The sequence below is a fragment of the Gadus chalcogrammus genome, chromosome 3 (assembly GCF_026213295.1).
Source record: "Gadus chalcogrammus isolate NIFS_2021 chromosome 3, NIFS_Gcha_1.0, whole genome shotgun sequence".
NCBI classification, from domain to species: domain Eukaryota; kingdom Metazoa; phylum Chordata; class Actinopteri; order Gadiformes; family Gadidae; genus Gadus; species Gadus chalcogrammus.
The window spans coordinates 14,961,660-14,977,606 of record NC_079414.1 but is presented as its reverse complement, the minus strand read 5'-3'; the positions used below and the strand labels follow the sequence as shown (position 1 = coordinate 14,977,606).

Here is a 15,947-nt window from a genome sequence, read left to right as displayed (position 1 = left end):
AAGGTCATATGATTCATAATGTTGGTGAAATAAATACGGCCAGTCATATTTAAGATGGTTTTTTAGCTCTAATTCAAAATCAGGGTTTAAGGCCATTTTATAAACTGTTGTATTTATTCAGGTTATATTTAGGATTTTGCAGGAAAAACTGACTGTCATAGTTTTTTTTTAATTGGAAATGAATACTACAACGTCCAGGTTTATTGCATTTAAGATTAACCACACTCACTAATAGGCTACTACTTAAATAAATGGAGAATATTTAATAATTTGAGTATAGTTTTATTAACCTCGTCTTTGTTTTAACGAACATAAATGGTATGCCGCTTAGCTGCCAAATATGCTAAAGAAAATGTTAAAACAGTTAATAATAATAATACTTATACTACTACTAATAATAATCATTATAAAATAATTATAACTACCATTATAATTGGCTAATAATAATGATACTTATTAATAAAAAACATTTACATTATTATTCATATAATTATTATGTTATTTACAAAATAACAACAAACTCAACCTAAGTTGAGATTGTTGAGAAAGTAAGAAAGTACAACTTATTGAAAAATTTCACAAAACAGTAACAATACGGTTCCTCATCCTCAATGTGACAAAATAAATTGGTTCTGCATGCATCCAGTGAATTTGTTGGCTACATTAATGCTGAATATGTGGCGCATATGGCCTCTGTGGTGACGACTTTACCTTATATTTGGTCATTAGTTAGAAGGCCAATTATTGGGACATCTTACCTCATGAAAAACATCCCAATTATCCGCTTCGTCCAACAAAAACAAACCACGCTTGCCACGTCTCACTCGGTGGCATCACATACAGGTCAAAGGGCGTGTTAAGGTTTGGTGGCGCGGGCCTCCCTCGCTTTCACCCTCTCGCAGGATGGGTCCTTTGGAGAACCGCATTGCACGCGGCTACAAGTCACAAATCACGCTGACCTTCTCCTCTACGACCCCCCCCCCCTCCCCTCATCCCACCCTCCATCATCCACACCCATAGGTTCTCTCTCCCCCCCCCCCCCCCTCTCTCTCTCTCTCTCTCTCTCTCGCTATGAATCACTCTCGCTCTCTGTCTCTCTGTCTCTCTCTCTCTCTCTCTCTCTCTCTCTCTCTCTCTCTCTCTCTCTCTCTCTCTCTCTCTCTCTCTCGCTATGCCTCTCTCTCTCGCTATGTCTCACTCAAGCCTCCCCCCCACACACACACACTGGCGCCATGACAGCAGACAAGAGGTGTAGCGTTTCCTATTGTCACCCTTACCCCTCCCTTCTGTTTACACACTAACTAGAGACCCGATATCGTCCCTAAAACCATTTACATATAAGGTAGGCCTGTGTCGTCCTCAACTCCTAAATATATCGGTCAATTTCTTGCAGATATTTGGTAACAATTGCGTAAAACTACAAAGTCAAATGGCCTAATCGTTGATGTCCATGTCGAAGTGACGATACAATCCGGTTCGTTTGACTATTTATAAATGTTTGAAGAGGGACTCCTCTTTGATGGCGTCAGACTTTGAACTTGTTCTTCACTTTAAATGTTGCCATTATCATTCTTGGTTGGATTTATTTACTCCACCCTTAAACAAATCCGACCAGAAAGAATTGCCGCCACATTGTCCCAAACATTTTCACTTATTGCTTTGGGCTCCTAAAACGTGTTCAGGGCCCATGAGGTGTGTAAAAAGGGGATCAGGGCCTGTACTCCATAAGCTCGTCCATCAACAGCCCGGTCTAACATGCTTCCTCCTGACTGCTGCGTTACCGGTGGGGACCAGAGATGTTGAAGCGGAAGGTTCTGTTGTTTGCTCTCTAAAACCCCTCGAAAGAGTCTCTTCGCGCTGTCACATAAGTTTCCTCTCCCCATGACACTGCAAAAACCTCTGCCAAAAATGTCAGTGAACACTGAGGTTGAGATCCTTTTAACGAATAAAATATACGTTATTTCAAACACTTTGTGTGTCCTGTTTGTTATTGTCATTCTTAAAAGTTATAGACAGAACATTGATTTGATTCTGGTTTAAGGTTAATATGAACGACAGATTAAAGGAGCCGTGGAGAGGTCTCGGTGTGTTTTGTTGAAGGGGAATGCGGACCAACGAGTTCCTAAACCAAACATAGTCCCGGCCCGTTAATTATGACACACTGCTGTATTTTGTGATTTCTTTTTACTCATCCTGACCCTGCATTTGACGCACACACAAGCTCACATCGCTTAGGCTGGCGTCGTTGGATTTAATGCTTATTTAAAGTAAAAGGAGGCGATTGTCTGAGTGCATTTGGCCAGTCTAAACACAATCGGCCGCATTGGCCTTGTTTGGCACTTGTTTGGCACGGTTTTACGACGGCCACTAATCGCCAGAGTATCGTGGCGGCGGAGGTGGCGCACCTCGCAGCCAACGGGACGCGTCGTGGAGACAGGACAACGGCACCAGCCGTGCGTAACCAAATAGAGAGATGTATATAAATAAATATATATATGTATGTTTAGATAAATATCTGTCTGTTAGTGAGTCGCTCCCTCGATCAATCACGGTGAGAGCTCGCCCACCACGCGGGGCTCTATCAGGAAACCTTGATATTACACCGCTAAAACCAACCAACTGCACGTATACACACACACACACACACACACACACACACACACACACACACACACACACACACACACACACACACACACACACACACACACACACACACACACACACACACACTTACATGTACACACACGCACACGCACACATGCACGCACACACACAAATACACACACACAAATACACACACTACACACACACACACACACACACACACACACACACACACACACACACACACACACACACACACACACACACACACAATCAAACGCAAACACAAACGCACACACACACGCAAACACACACACATACACACAACAACCACACACGCACACACAAAAATATTTATCGGCCTTGTGTCCGGTGCTAAAGAAAATAAAGGAGGGGAGGTGGGAGAGGAGACGGGGTGAGGAGGTGTGTGTGTGTGTGTGTGTGTGTGTGTGTGTGTGTGTGTGTGTGTGTGTGTGTGTGTGTGTGTGTGTGTGTGTGTGTGTGTGTGTGTGTGTGTGTGTGTGTGTGTGTGTGTGTGTGTGTGCGTGCGTTTGTGTGTGTGTGTGTGTGTGTGTGTGTGTGTGTGTGTGTGTGTGTGTGTGTGTGTGTGTGTGTGTGTGTGTGGAGGGGGGGGGGGGGGGGGGGGGGGGGGGCGGCGGGGTTTGAAGGCCCAGAAGCCGGGAGCTGGAGCCGCTGACAGAAGCAGGGTTCCTCGTGGAGCGGAAAGGGGTGCTGATAGGGGCAGATTGGGGTGTCTAAAAATGTCGGTGAGTTTTGAAGCTGGAATTTTAATTGCCCCGGCGGGGCCCCTGCTTATCGGCCCCTTGCGGTTAATAATACAACCCTGTCGCTGCGATAGAGGGGACACGGAGACCCTGGCTCAGGTCAGTGACACAGCCAGGCTGGGGGATGGAAATCATTAAAACATTAATTAATACAACGGTTAATCAGCGAGAAGATTGGCAAGATGTAGAGTTGGAACCGGTTCACAGGATATCAGTTATAGCAGGCAGCCCGCTGCTCGCTCACTGCTAGAGGAGCGATACTTGACCTTGATGGGAGCGCGTCACACGCAGTTGCGCGCCTCCTCTCAGCGTCTTTCCCGGGAGCGCGCACGCTCGCGGGAGGACCACCAGTCGTCCACCAGTGGTGGCCCCAAGAGATGGGCAAAAAGAAAGAGATGATCATAATGTTATTGTCAAAATGTAATAATTGTATGAGGCATCACGTGTCCATGTGCGTAAGAGCTTTGTTTGGCTCGTGTTATGACATGATACAGTATGGGCTATAGGCTGCTTTGCTTTCAGATGTGATGTTGCTATGACGGAGACATGACTTTTTTTTTAATCTTCTACTGGGGATTTTCACAGAGCCACTGAGACAAAAACAAAACAACTTGTACACACAATAACTAAGTGACGCCGCCCATTTCTCTCCGTCTCTTCACAGCAGCCGGTTCCTCCCAGCCCGCACACTGTTCCCTGGATACACCCACCCCTCAGACACCCCCTGTTCTCTCTCTCCCTCTCTCTCCCACCCCCTCTCTCCCTCTCGTTCCCTCTCCACCAAAGCACCAAGTAGAACTGTCAGACAGGCAGGACGCGCGGCCCTGCATGGCCCAACCCGTCACTACATTCTGCTCTCCGAACAACCGCTTGGACTTTTGTTTTACACTTTTAACTTTTAAAGGGAAATGAGGGATTCTAGCGGCGTCGCGCACCCTCTGATCACTAAACCGCGGGTTGCTAAGGTCTATCTGTATTTATATTACCATTGCTGTTATTTAAGGAGAAGGGTTGCATGTTCCTAGGCGGGCTTCACTTCTCCACCGCTGGCGAGCCGGAGTCGGGGAGCACGATGCTGGCCAGCCAGCTCACCTCCACCCCTTTCTCCGTCAAGGATATCCTCAAGATGGAGCAGCAACAGCAGCAGCAGCAGCAACAACAACAATCTCAGCAGCAGCAGCCGCCGCGACTACTTGAGCACCAGCAGCAGGCGCACCAGAGGTCACCACACAGTCAAATAGGCCTGCATCATCATCATCACCATCCACAACAGCAGCCCTTGCAACACTTCCGAGCCCCGCCGTCCTGCATGCTGGTCGGGACGGCCCGGGACAGCCCTCCGTTCTCCGAGGGGGAGGATAACCTCGCATACCTCAGCGCGCTGGCAGCGCAAGAGGAGCCGGGGGACGCGAGCCTCTCCCCGGACATCATCTACGGCGGAGTCCCCGGCGCGCTGGGACTCCTCGCGGAGCCAAAGCTGGAGGCCGTGGACCCGGCCGAGATCAGTGAGTCGACCCGGCGGTTCTCCTCCTGGGACGCTATAGTTAGCGGGATGGGCTTTAAGAGGAGAGTAAACCATGCAGTAAGGCGTACGGTTTAGTTTGAATTTCAAATGGAAACTGTTGGATATTTGCATGTCGCCTAACCAGTCATTCTAAAAAAGGTGTATAAACCTACACCTTTTGTGTAGTTTTATTTGTCGTAATGAATTGTGAAATCCATTTAAAAATACAAATTAAAAGGCTAAATAAGCCAAAATTATAAAACTGTATCTGAAACCACCACCTCCAAAAAAAAACATTTCAACGTTTCATTAAGAAAGAAACATGTCGGTGTTGTAGACCTCATTTATGAGTAAGGGAAATTGGCAGTATTAAGGCCAATTAGTAGTATTTAGTCATAATTTATTCACGTCTCAATACACGAGATCAGAATTTTAATAATTAGCCTAATTGTAAATTGAAGCAATGCTAGCGGACAGGGGATGCGAAGGCCATCAAGTCCCGATAAAGTTGGACAACACCTTGATGGAAGTTAGGGTCGGAGATCGATCTAAAGTCTCCAAATGTCAACACTTTGTAGTGCTTTGCTCTGCGTGCTACACAAGCAGTAGTGATGTGTGACCATAAAGCAGTAATTAGTCTGAAGAGGTCTGTAAAATAAACCACAGCGTGCTGTGGGAAATAGGTCTACACACAGTAAACTCTCACACACCACAAGTATTTATATTGGCTCACTTTATTGACCTAATATTATGATATACGTGTAGCATGCAAGATGTAGGCCTATAGCTTTGAGATATGTCTTAAAGGTGTATTTTAGTTGGGGTTAAATAACTGCTGTGTATATCCACAGGGTAAAATAGATCCGACCTGCATGTTGGAAAGATAAGCTTCATGTTTTTTTTTTCGTTGATAATTGGCTCATATTTACGTTAGTTTACATTTACATTTAGTCATTTATCAGACTATGTATTTATTCTAAGGGGCGTGAGGCAGCTATTTGAGCATTTATACAATCACTAAAACCGCAATAAAGTTCAAGTGCCGTGCGACCTTGATTCATAATACAAAAAAACTTTTTGGGGGGCTTCTTTCCTCCACATGCTATGGGCCTATTCTCCAGGTTTGACATTGGGTTGAGTTGCAATCTATAAGGCCTGTGGTGATTTTTAGAGTTCTTCAATAACACAACATTATTTGTTTCCCTTTTCCTACAGAGAGCAGCGGCCATGTGTCCCGGGAGGAGGCAGGGGAAGGCGGCCACGGGGACTCAGAGCGCCCGGTGCATAAGCAGAGAACCAGGCGGAAGCCTCGAGTGCTGTTCTCCCAGGCCCAGGTGTTCGAGCTGGAGCGACGCTTTAAGCAGCAGCGCTACTTGTCGGCCCCGGAGCGAGAGCACCTGGCCTCCAGCCTCAAACTCACCTCCACGCAGGTGAAGATCTGGTTCCAGAACCGCCGCTACAAGTGCAAGCGTCAGCGGCAGGATAAGTCCCTGGAGCTGGCCGGACAGTCGCACCACCATCACGCTCCTCCTCCACCACCCAGAAGGGTCGCGGTGCCTGTCCTGGTACGGGATGGAAAGCCGTGTCTAGGGGGCACACAGAGCTACAACGCCGCGTACGGGTCGAGCCCCTACAGCTATAACGGGTATCCGGCGTACACGTACAACAATCCCGCCTACAGCAGTGGCAACAACAACTACAGCTGCACGTACACGAGCCTCCCCACGCTGCCCCCCACCAACACCACCAGCGGGGCGGCCTTCATGAACATGAACCTGGGGGGCCTCGGTGGCCCCCAGACCCAACAACACCAGGGGCCAGTCACCCCCTGCCAGGGCTCGTTGCAGGGGATTCGGGCTTGGTAGGGTACATCCCCGCACCCCCCCCCCCCCCCCCTCTTTGGACGTTTTGTATTGACTTAAACCCATGGAGGTTTTATGAACATCCAACTGCAAGCCTTGCGGTGCCGGTGCGTAAAGGTTCTTCTACGGATCGAATGTATACTCACCGACAAATACGCTATGTCATGCTACAAAGTATTGGTTAGATTGGTAGGCATGCTATTGCCAAGACAGTATGAATCACAGCGAACACTGTGATACAATTGAGTAGACATTTCAGCAGTTTGGTCGAAAATATTCATGAATTAACCACACACAGGACGAGTTCAGCAGCACGCATTGGTTTGCGACAGTATTTCAGTTTGTGTGACCATGTATTTGTATGAATTATTTTAAAGAAGCCAGGGAATTAGAGGCTTTTGACTTGAGTGGAATTACTTTGAAATGTTTTGGGTTAAAGGGAGATGTGTGTCTCCTCCGCAACTATTCCAATAAACACAAGATGGAAGGAAGTGCTCTCTTTGTTCTATTTTAATGCGAAACGGCATTTATATAGATGTTACTTAGAAACATGTTGATGTGGTTGTCTGCTGCTATGAGAGTATCCTATATGAACAATTCTAAACACCATTTTCCTTTTAAGCATAGTGTGTAGGCCTACTTGCAAGGTTAAACATGTTTGTACGCTGATGGAAAGATAGTTTGAGTTGACTATTCCAACACATTCAAACCTCCCTTACTAATTCCTTAAATGAAACATGTGTATTTTCGAGTGCAGCTTGAGAGGCCAGTCTTTGAGGGGCCCGGCCAGGCAATACTCGTGATAATAGCCCTGGTGCCTGCAGTGTGAAAGGAGGAAATGGTTCTCTATTTGAGGGCCTTTAAGGACGCGATTAGGCACCTAAAATACCCCTAAAAAGGAGCTGGCGCAGGACTGCAGAGCGGGAATAATGGTTTATTGGATTCACGGACAAAAGGTGTGTGGTGGGCAGACTTGGGCTCTCAGGAAAGACAAAGGCGCACAAGAGGCGAGAGATTGACGTCCTAATATTCCAATTTGGGGATCGGGCAGCGCGTTATTCTAACTGGCTGCGCTACGTGGAGAGGGGGACACGGGGGGAGATGTGTTCACTTTTGTCCGCTTCGGGAGCTTTTGTCCGGGAAGAATGGCTCTCTGATTTGGGGCGGAGAGTAGAAATCCCCAGCCGAGAGCGTTCGGGCCAGCAGGGCTGGAGGTTATGGCAGCGGGGGGCACGGGTATAAAGGCAGGGTATTATTGCTACATGTTGTACCATTTATCCCAGGGGAGAACATGGACGAGGTGGTGGTGGTGGTGTAGGGGGGGAAAGGGGACGGGGACGGGGGGGGACGGGGACGGGGGGGAGGCATTCATTCACTTTCTTTAGTTGGGATATATTGTGTTTTTTGGTCGTTTTTTCCCATTCCTGATCGGAGATCAGAACCGAACTGCTCCTTATTAGATGCGTAATGGTGCTATTTGGTTTTATTTAAAATCATGTGTCATTTAAATTGAAACCTAATAACAAATAATAATAATCGAAAGTCCCCCATTCTATTGACAATGGGTAAAAGTTAAACTTGGGTTTTTATAACGGAGTTATTCTATAAACTACAGGAGTCTATTTTGTTTGAGCCTCTGGTCTGCGATGGACAGGGGACATGCAGTCCGGGTCCTGCTTTAATCCACACTCATTCACCCGGTCTCCCCGAATAGCACTAAACATGCGGCTAACCACGATACAGTTTAAGTGAGGGGCATTTCTCAAGCTTTATATTTGCATTTAAAATAATTCATTAGTAGGCCTAGCCTAGCCGATAGTGGTTGATAGTGTCAGGCATGGGGAAACTGAACCAAATATGCCTACTTCTCTTTATCCTTTTCACTGGGCTCCTTGTGTCCTGTGGTCCTACTCCAACGCCCCCCCCCCCACCTCACCGCCACCCCTCCATCCTTCTAGTTTTGCCCGTCCTTATCGCTCCAGACCATCGGGCGCACCGAGATAGAGATCAGTCGGCAACCGCCAGGTAAACCCCTGTTAACCTGCCCGACGCTTTCTCTCTCCCCTGTTTTAATCTCCTGTTTGGGACCAAACACGAGTTGAACCAGTCTCTGGACGCCTTCAGCGTGGCCCTGCAGCTTCTAATGGGGACGAATGGGCTGGTACACAGACCGGGGTGGGGGGCTGTGGAGGGAAAGGGGGTCTCTGGCCCCCGGCGTGGGGAACGCCACTTGACCCGAGTAAATAAAGATGGCGACAGAACGGCGTCAGCCTCATTATACACCTTACTTATCTGGACCCTGCAGGGTTAAGACGACACAAATGTAAGCCTAGCTTTGATTTATGTATTATGAGGCCTTTTTAAAAGGCAATGTATCAGCATAATAAACGGTAATAATACTCATAATCATAATAATAATAATAATTTATCATAATAATTAATATTGATAATAACCATAACATTATAATTAGTAGGGTTAGTATTATTATAAAATGCCCCGATCAAGTTGAGCCGACTAAGGCTACATTTCCTAAACTAATTAGAAAATATGTTCTTTCTATAGGCTATAAACAACGATACAATTGAATCACAATGCTTTATTAACTTTTTTTTTTAATCACGATTATAGGCGACTACAACTATGGATATAATTATATAGGCCTATATCAATAGGTAATAACAACAATAATAACAAGATATTAATAATAATAATAATAATAATAATAATAATAATAATAATAATAATAATAATAATGTATAAGTAGTTATGAATAATAATTGTTATTTTTTATGTAAACAGTATCTTAGTATAAGCCTATTATTTTATTTTATTTTTTCTTATTGCTGCTCTGATTATTATTAGTAGTAGTATTTTACTGGCCTAAACTTAGTAGGCCCAGTAGTAGTTATTGAACAGTAATAATAGGGAAATATTGTAATGATTACTGGCTATTAGGTTTGGCATCTGAAGCTACAAGTGCTCTACAATAACATACCGTGTTTACACTAATCACCAATGAGTAGGTCTAGGAGTCTCCAACTCAAACACCGTCACACGCATGCGCCTGGCTGTTCTGCTCGTGCCCGCGTCGGAGATCTTGTTTTTGACATTTAGAAATAGGAAAGGGGATTTGTGGATACGCTTGATTATCTGAAAGTCATGCCGGAAGCTTTCGTTCGTTCCGTGTTTCTTTTGTCCCCACTGTGTTGTCTTTTTCTTTCTTAATTTGCTCTCTCTCTCTCTCTCTCTCTCTCTCTCTCTCTCTCTCTCTCTCTCTCTCTCTCTCTCTCTCTCTCTCTCTCTCTCTCTCTCTCTCTCTCTCTCTCTCTCTCTCTCTCTCTCTCTCTCTCTCTCTCTCTCTCTCTCTCTCTCTCTCTCTCTCTCTCTCTCTCTCATTGCATATCCTTCATTTATTGCGTAACTGTAATTTCTTTCTGTTTCTTGTTTTAAGGTCGATGAAGGACATAAACTAATCCCGAAAAGTGTACCTGATAACCCCCATTAAAACAGAACTTAATGGAGCATATTTTGGCATGTGAACTCTTGTGCAATTTATGGGATACAAAGGACAGAATAAAGTGTACCCAAAAAAGTGTAGATGTGTGGTGAGAAAAGGTGAAGTGAGGAGATACATTTGAGAGGTGGCGGAGCTAAGCAGACATTCACACTCAACTGGAGATTCAAAAGCCGGTATTAAGACCAAGAGCTCCTAGTCAGAATTTGTGGCCACGCTTGCTCTTTGTCCATTTCTTCCCCAACAGAGTTCAGGGAGAGAGAGTGGAGGAAAGAACACATCGCTTGTTCATGCTGGCATACGGTTTTGAAAAAAAATCTGTGGGTTTAATTTGAAGACAGAACTCCACCTCATGTAAACCCTCTAGTTACCAATAGATAAATAGAGAGCTAGTGAAGCAATGCTTGTGTTACTGTTAGGTTAACTCAGGTTGGAGTATCATTAGATTAACTCAGGTTGGTGTATCATTGGATTAACTCAGGTTGGTGTATCATGGCATCATTGGATAAAGTCAGGTTGTGTTATCATTAGATTAAATCAGGTTGTTATCGTTAGATTAACTCAATTTGTGTTATCATTAGATTAACTCAGGTTGTGTTATCATTAGATTAACTCAGGTTGGAGCATCATTAAATAACTCAGGTGGCTGTATCGTTAGATTAACTCAGGTCGGAGTATCGTTAGATTAACTCAGGTTGTGTTATTGTAAAATTAACTCAGGTTGGTGTATCATTAGATTAACTCAGGTTTGAGTATCGTTAGATTAACTCAGGTTGGTGTATCATTAGATTAACTCAGGTTTGAGTATCGTTAGATTAACTCAGGTTGGTGTATAATTAGATAACTCACGTTGTGTTATTGTTAGATCAACTCCCGATGTGTTATCGTCAGATTAACTCAGGATGTGTTAAAATATCATGTCTAGAAACTTTTGCATCTAATTAGGATTTATAGGATTTAAATAAATGTAGAGAAGATGATTACAAAACCAAAGCAAACAAAGCATGTGCAGCAACAGTCGCATGTGTAAAAGCTCTTACTTAATTTGTCTGCCATCTACGGATACGTTTGTATGTTGTCTTTTCATTTACCCATCGGAAAATCAACTTCATCAAGAAGTTTATAAGCTTGTGGTTCCTGAGTGTGTTTGTTGAATGTATGTATAAAGTGTTATACATGGCATGACAAATCCTGGCCACTGTTTTAATCTAGTTCTGAACTAGTTTTTATGTATTGAGGTATTTTTTTACTGATGCCATGTTTGTTGTCATTTTACCTGTATTTGCTTGACGCTTCACTGAAAGGACAAGAACTTGTGCAGTAAGAAGGAAATCCATGCAGGCAGGCCAGCAGAGAGGCAAACAGACAGCGGGGAAGGGGGGGTGGGCAGATTGGCTGACAGGCAGACAGGCATACACAAAGATAGACCAATTGTCAGACAGGCAGACGGGCATAAAGGCAGACAGTTAGACATGCAGGTACATTAATCAAAATTAATCGAAACTCCATGCCTTAATCAAACAGGAGACCAATTATGATACTGCAGAAATAAAATATTACATCATGACTCTCTCTCTCTCTCACATATCTCTCTCAGTCTGTCTCTTCAACCCTCCATTTCCCCCCCCCCCTACCCCCCCTCCCCCCCTCCTCTCGCTGCCACTCCAACCACTCTAGAGGTCGTGATTAGGCGGGAACATTCCATCTATCAGCAGCCAATGAGCACAGGCCATGGTAGGCCGCGGCAGGCCTAGACACATTGCTCTTTAAATACACCGCTGCTGTTTCTTCTGCGGTCCTACAGTTGCAAAAAACAATGTTTATTTAATAATATTACACAGGATAGAGTAGTTGCTAGGGCATTTGACTGTCAGCCAAAAGGCTCAGGTTCGAGCCCTGATGTTGGCAGTCTCCCTGTCGGCCTCCCAGAGTGAGACGCCTTAACCCCTAACACAGATCTGATGGTTAACAAGTGTGTTGGAGTAGGTATGTTCCCCATACAGACCATACAATACGGGGCTATTTTGTCTACCTGACATTCATAAGGTTCCTTTTTTTTGCCCACCAGGTTTGATCCCCAATGTCTGCAACCTTTCGGAGCAAGAGGTCTCGTATATCTGCTCCATACTTACGTGTATCTAAAATTCAGAAGTTGCACTCTAAGTTACTAAATGCCAATTCGTTTTTTACCAGTATATGGGATGTGATATGCTGTAACTGTTTAACATCTTGTTTGGAGGACAAACTTCCTTTTTGGAGGAAATACTTCCAGCAAGTGTGCAAGTTCAAATGTGTACAAATATGACAGCAAATGCTTCTTAATTAAATTGTCTACCCTAGCTTTAAGATGACAGGAATAGGACATTTATTGTATATATTCACAAACAGACTTACCCATTAAAGTAATTACCAAATGCTGATGTGATGAGCCTCCCTCTCTCTGTCTGCTTGTTCTCCTATTGTTGGCCGGTCTTTGCCAGGGGCCAGTGGGCGGTGCTGAGAGAGTTGTCTACCTATGTGGTGTGCAGGTTTGGCCTGTAGGCCACATTTGTTGTGTGTTCTTTATCTTGTGTTAGTACTGCAACAATCACATGCACCACTGATGATACAGGCTTCAGGTTTCATTCTAATTATTTTGGATAAATAAACATATCTTTAAACCTTTTTAATCATGTGGACTCTTTCAAGGGCTCTTTCACCCATTAGCATGCTGTTTTTGCCTGGTCATTACACTGTCTGTATGCAACACATCATCATGAAAACATAGCATTTTAAACGTTACATAGCATTTTAAGTGTTTTTCTCAACCTGCACCCACCAGATGCCAATCTTTTGACTTTGTGGTTTGAGAAGTACTGGTCAGTAGCCCCATCGGCAACCTTAACGTCGAGGCAATCTTAGGTTCAGTAGCCCAGTTCATCCAGGGGGGGGGGGGGGGGGAGTGATTGATTTAGCCAAAGCCTAGAGATGTTTGGAGATAAGAAAACTGTTTTCCCGTGTTCCTGACTTGGAGAGAGTAGAGAACATCGGTCAGCCCAGAACAAGCTTGACAAAAGGGGCTTTTGGTCTGACCGTCGCCCTCCCATCTCTAAATATTTATCCTCCATGATCCCCATGTATCCATTCTGCTGGCACAGCCTTCTGGGTCAAAACCATTATGTTTCTGGGAAGATGCAGGCAGAGGCGCTGTTTATCCACCGCTACCAATATCCATTCATCCCAGTATGTCAGTGTTTGTAAAAGCAGGCATAAACTGCTGTGTGTTTGTGTGTGTGTGTGTGTGTGTGTGTGTGTGTGTGTGTGTGTGTGTGTGTGTGTGTGTGTGTGTGTGTGTGTGTGTGTGTGTGTGTGTGTGTGTGTGTGTGTGTGTGTGTGTGTGTGTGTGTGAGTGAGTGTGTGTGTCTGTGTGTGTGTGTGTGTGTTTGTCTTTCTCTCATGCACCCGTATACACACACACACACACACACACACACACACACACACACACACACACACACACACACACACACACACACACACACACACACACACACACACACACACACACACACATACATACACACACACGTACACATTGATTTGTTGTGTTCAGCTTGGGGCTCACTGGGAACGTGAGGGGAATGCTAATGATTGATAGTTTCCTCTCTCTGTCTAAATGCAGTGAAGGTCATTAAAGGTCCAGACTGTACAATTTAGTAGCAACTAGCGGTGAGGTTGCAGATTGCGACCAACTGAATCCGTCCCCCCATGACCCCTCCCCTTCCTATTGCTACGGTGGCCTGTACTGGCCTGTACATTGTAAGGTGCCAGTGGGTAGGCTACTTCCAAGATGATGTCATCGTCTACGACGGCATCGAGTAGCCAAGTGATGAGGATCCCGGATAGAATTATGTATTGTGTAGTCTGTAAATGTACAACTATAGATCATAGCTTACAAGTAAATTTCCTTTTACACTGAAATTGTAATTTTTCCCAATGCCCATGAATTAATTACAAATCACTCAAAGCGACTGTAGGGAGACCAGGGATAGTTGTAACACGGGGTGAGTTGTAACACCACAATTTCCCCCATTCAGGGATAAGATATGAGCCATGTGACAGATTCAGTCTCCTCCTCCTTCCTTTACGATCACTCATAGAAATGTTCCACTAGTTGGCGCCATTTTTCCAGGAGTTACGAGAGAAATCCAAATATCAAGGTAAGAGGGTAACTTTTTTTTATTTGAATGTTTGTTTTCTAGTACTTTTACCGTTGTAGATGAAGTTGTATGAGTTATATCAGGTCAAACTATAGTTTCTCTAGTAAAGAATGGTGTATCTCTCCCTTGCTAATGTCAAAGCACCATGCCAATAATACAGCTATATAGCAATGGATGACAGGGCGTGGTAGGTTGTAACGCATGTTTTGAAAGTGTTACCACCATCCCCTTACATAATAACAGAGAAGATGTTGCCGGGTTTTCAAAAAAACAACAACTTTTCAGCTCTCTCCCTCTCCCTCTCCCTCTCCCTCTCCCTCTCCTGTGGCATCCAGCCTGCCTTTGCCAATTTAACACACACATGTACACATACGCAGACACACGCACGCACGCACGCACACACACACACACACACACACACACACACACACACACACACACACACACACACACACACACACACACACACACACACACACACACACACACACACACACACACACACACACACACGTGCACACATTCACACACTGCATGTGTCTTCATTTACAATGCAGTTTAAGAATATTTTGTTTGGTGAATCTATTTTCAAACCCTGTTGTTTATGCTTATCATTAAATTGGCATATCAAATGGAGTCCCATTGTTTTTTTGCATTTTGTCTACCTGTTACAACCTACCCCAGTATAGGTGTTACAACCTACCCCGGTAGTGGGTCAGGTGGTTGTAAAAAAAGTTAGACATTGTATTTATCATAATCTCACAAATTCCATGATATAGTTGAGGAGATTCAAATTGTTGCCACTTGTAGTAGACAAATGTTGGTATTTGCCTAAAAGGTCCAGAACTGTAGCTTTAAAAGAAAATGTAGTTTTAGATGCTGAAGAAAAATGTGTTGCAACCATACCCGGTCTCCCACACCACAATTTATTTTTAGAGAAATATACATTATTATGAAACTTTGTCATGTATATTGTCACTATACATGTGGACGTGGCGGTCGGCGGAGGTAAAGGCCTATTTAGATGTTTTTTTGTTCTTTTAAATACACCGATGCATCCTTGGTCCTCAAAACTATTCGGCGGGTGATTCCTCTTCTTGTGGTGCATTCTACGATCTTAACAGCGGGTAGGCCTACAACGGAGAGCGAGGAGAACATCTGGAGATTAGGCAGAAAGTGGGAGGGGAAAGACAGACATTCGGAACGCAATAGCGTCTATCAATCAACACAGCGTTGCTTAAGTCGCAGAAGTTTCAAGTCCACTGGCAATGCTTTAATGCTGCTTACAATATATTTGAAATCCAAGGAGTTCCGACGGGCTCCGAATGTTATGAACTTGCCTTCTATATATCCAAATCTGATGAGAATAAACGTTTCTGTTCGGTTTACAAAGTAACAAACATTTAGATAAGGGAATGAGATGCTAGATTGTATAAGATTCAAACATCTGTTAGTTAACTAAATAGGCTAGTGTA

The 15,947-nt window shown here is 44.4% G+C and overlaps 1 protein-coding gene across 1 annotated transcript; it reads left to right on the top strand.

Annotated features, from left to right (window-relative positions):
* The first annotated feature begins 4,159 nt into the window (after positions 1–4,159).
* Positions 4,160–7,772, top strand: LOC130379109 (homeobox protein Nkx-2.3-like). Its single transcript, XM_056585727.1, has 2 exons — positions 4,160–4,897; positions 6,112–7,772. The coding sequence occupies exons 1-2, from the start codon at positions 4,408–4,410 to the stop codon at positions 6,759–6,761; spliced, it is 1,140 nt and encodes a 379-aa protein (XP_056441702.1). The 5' UTR covers positions 4,160–4,407; the 3' UTR covers positions 6,762–7,772.
* The last annotated feature ends 8,175 nt before the right edge of the window (positions 7,773–15,947 follow it).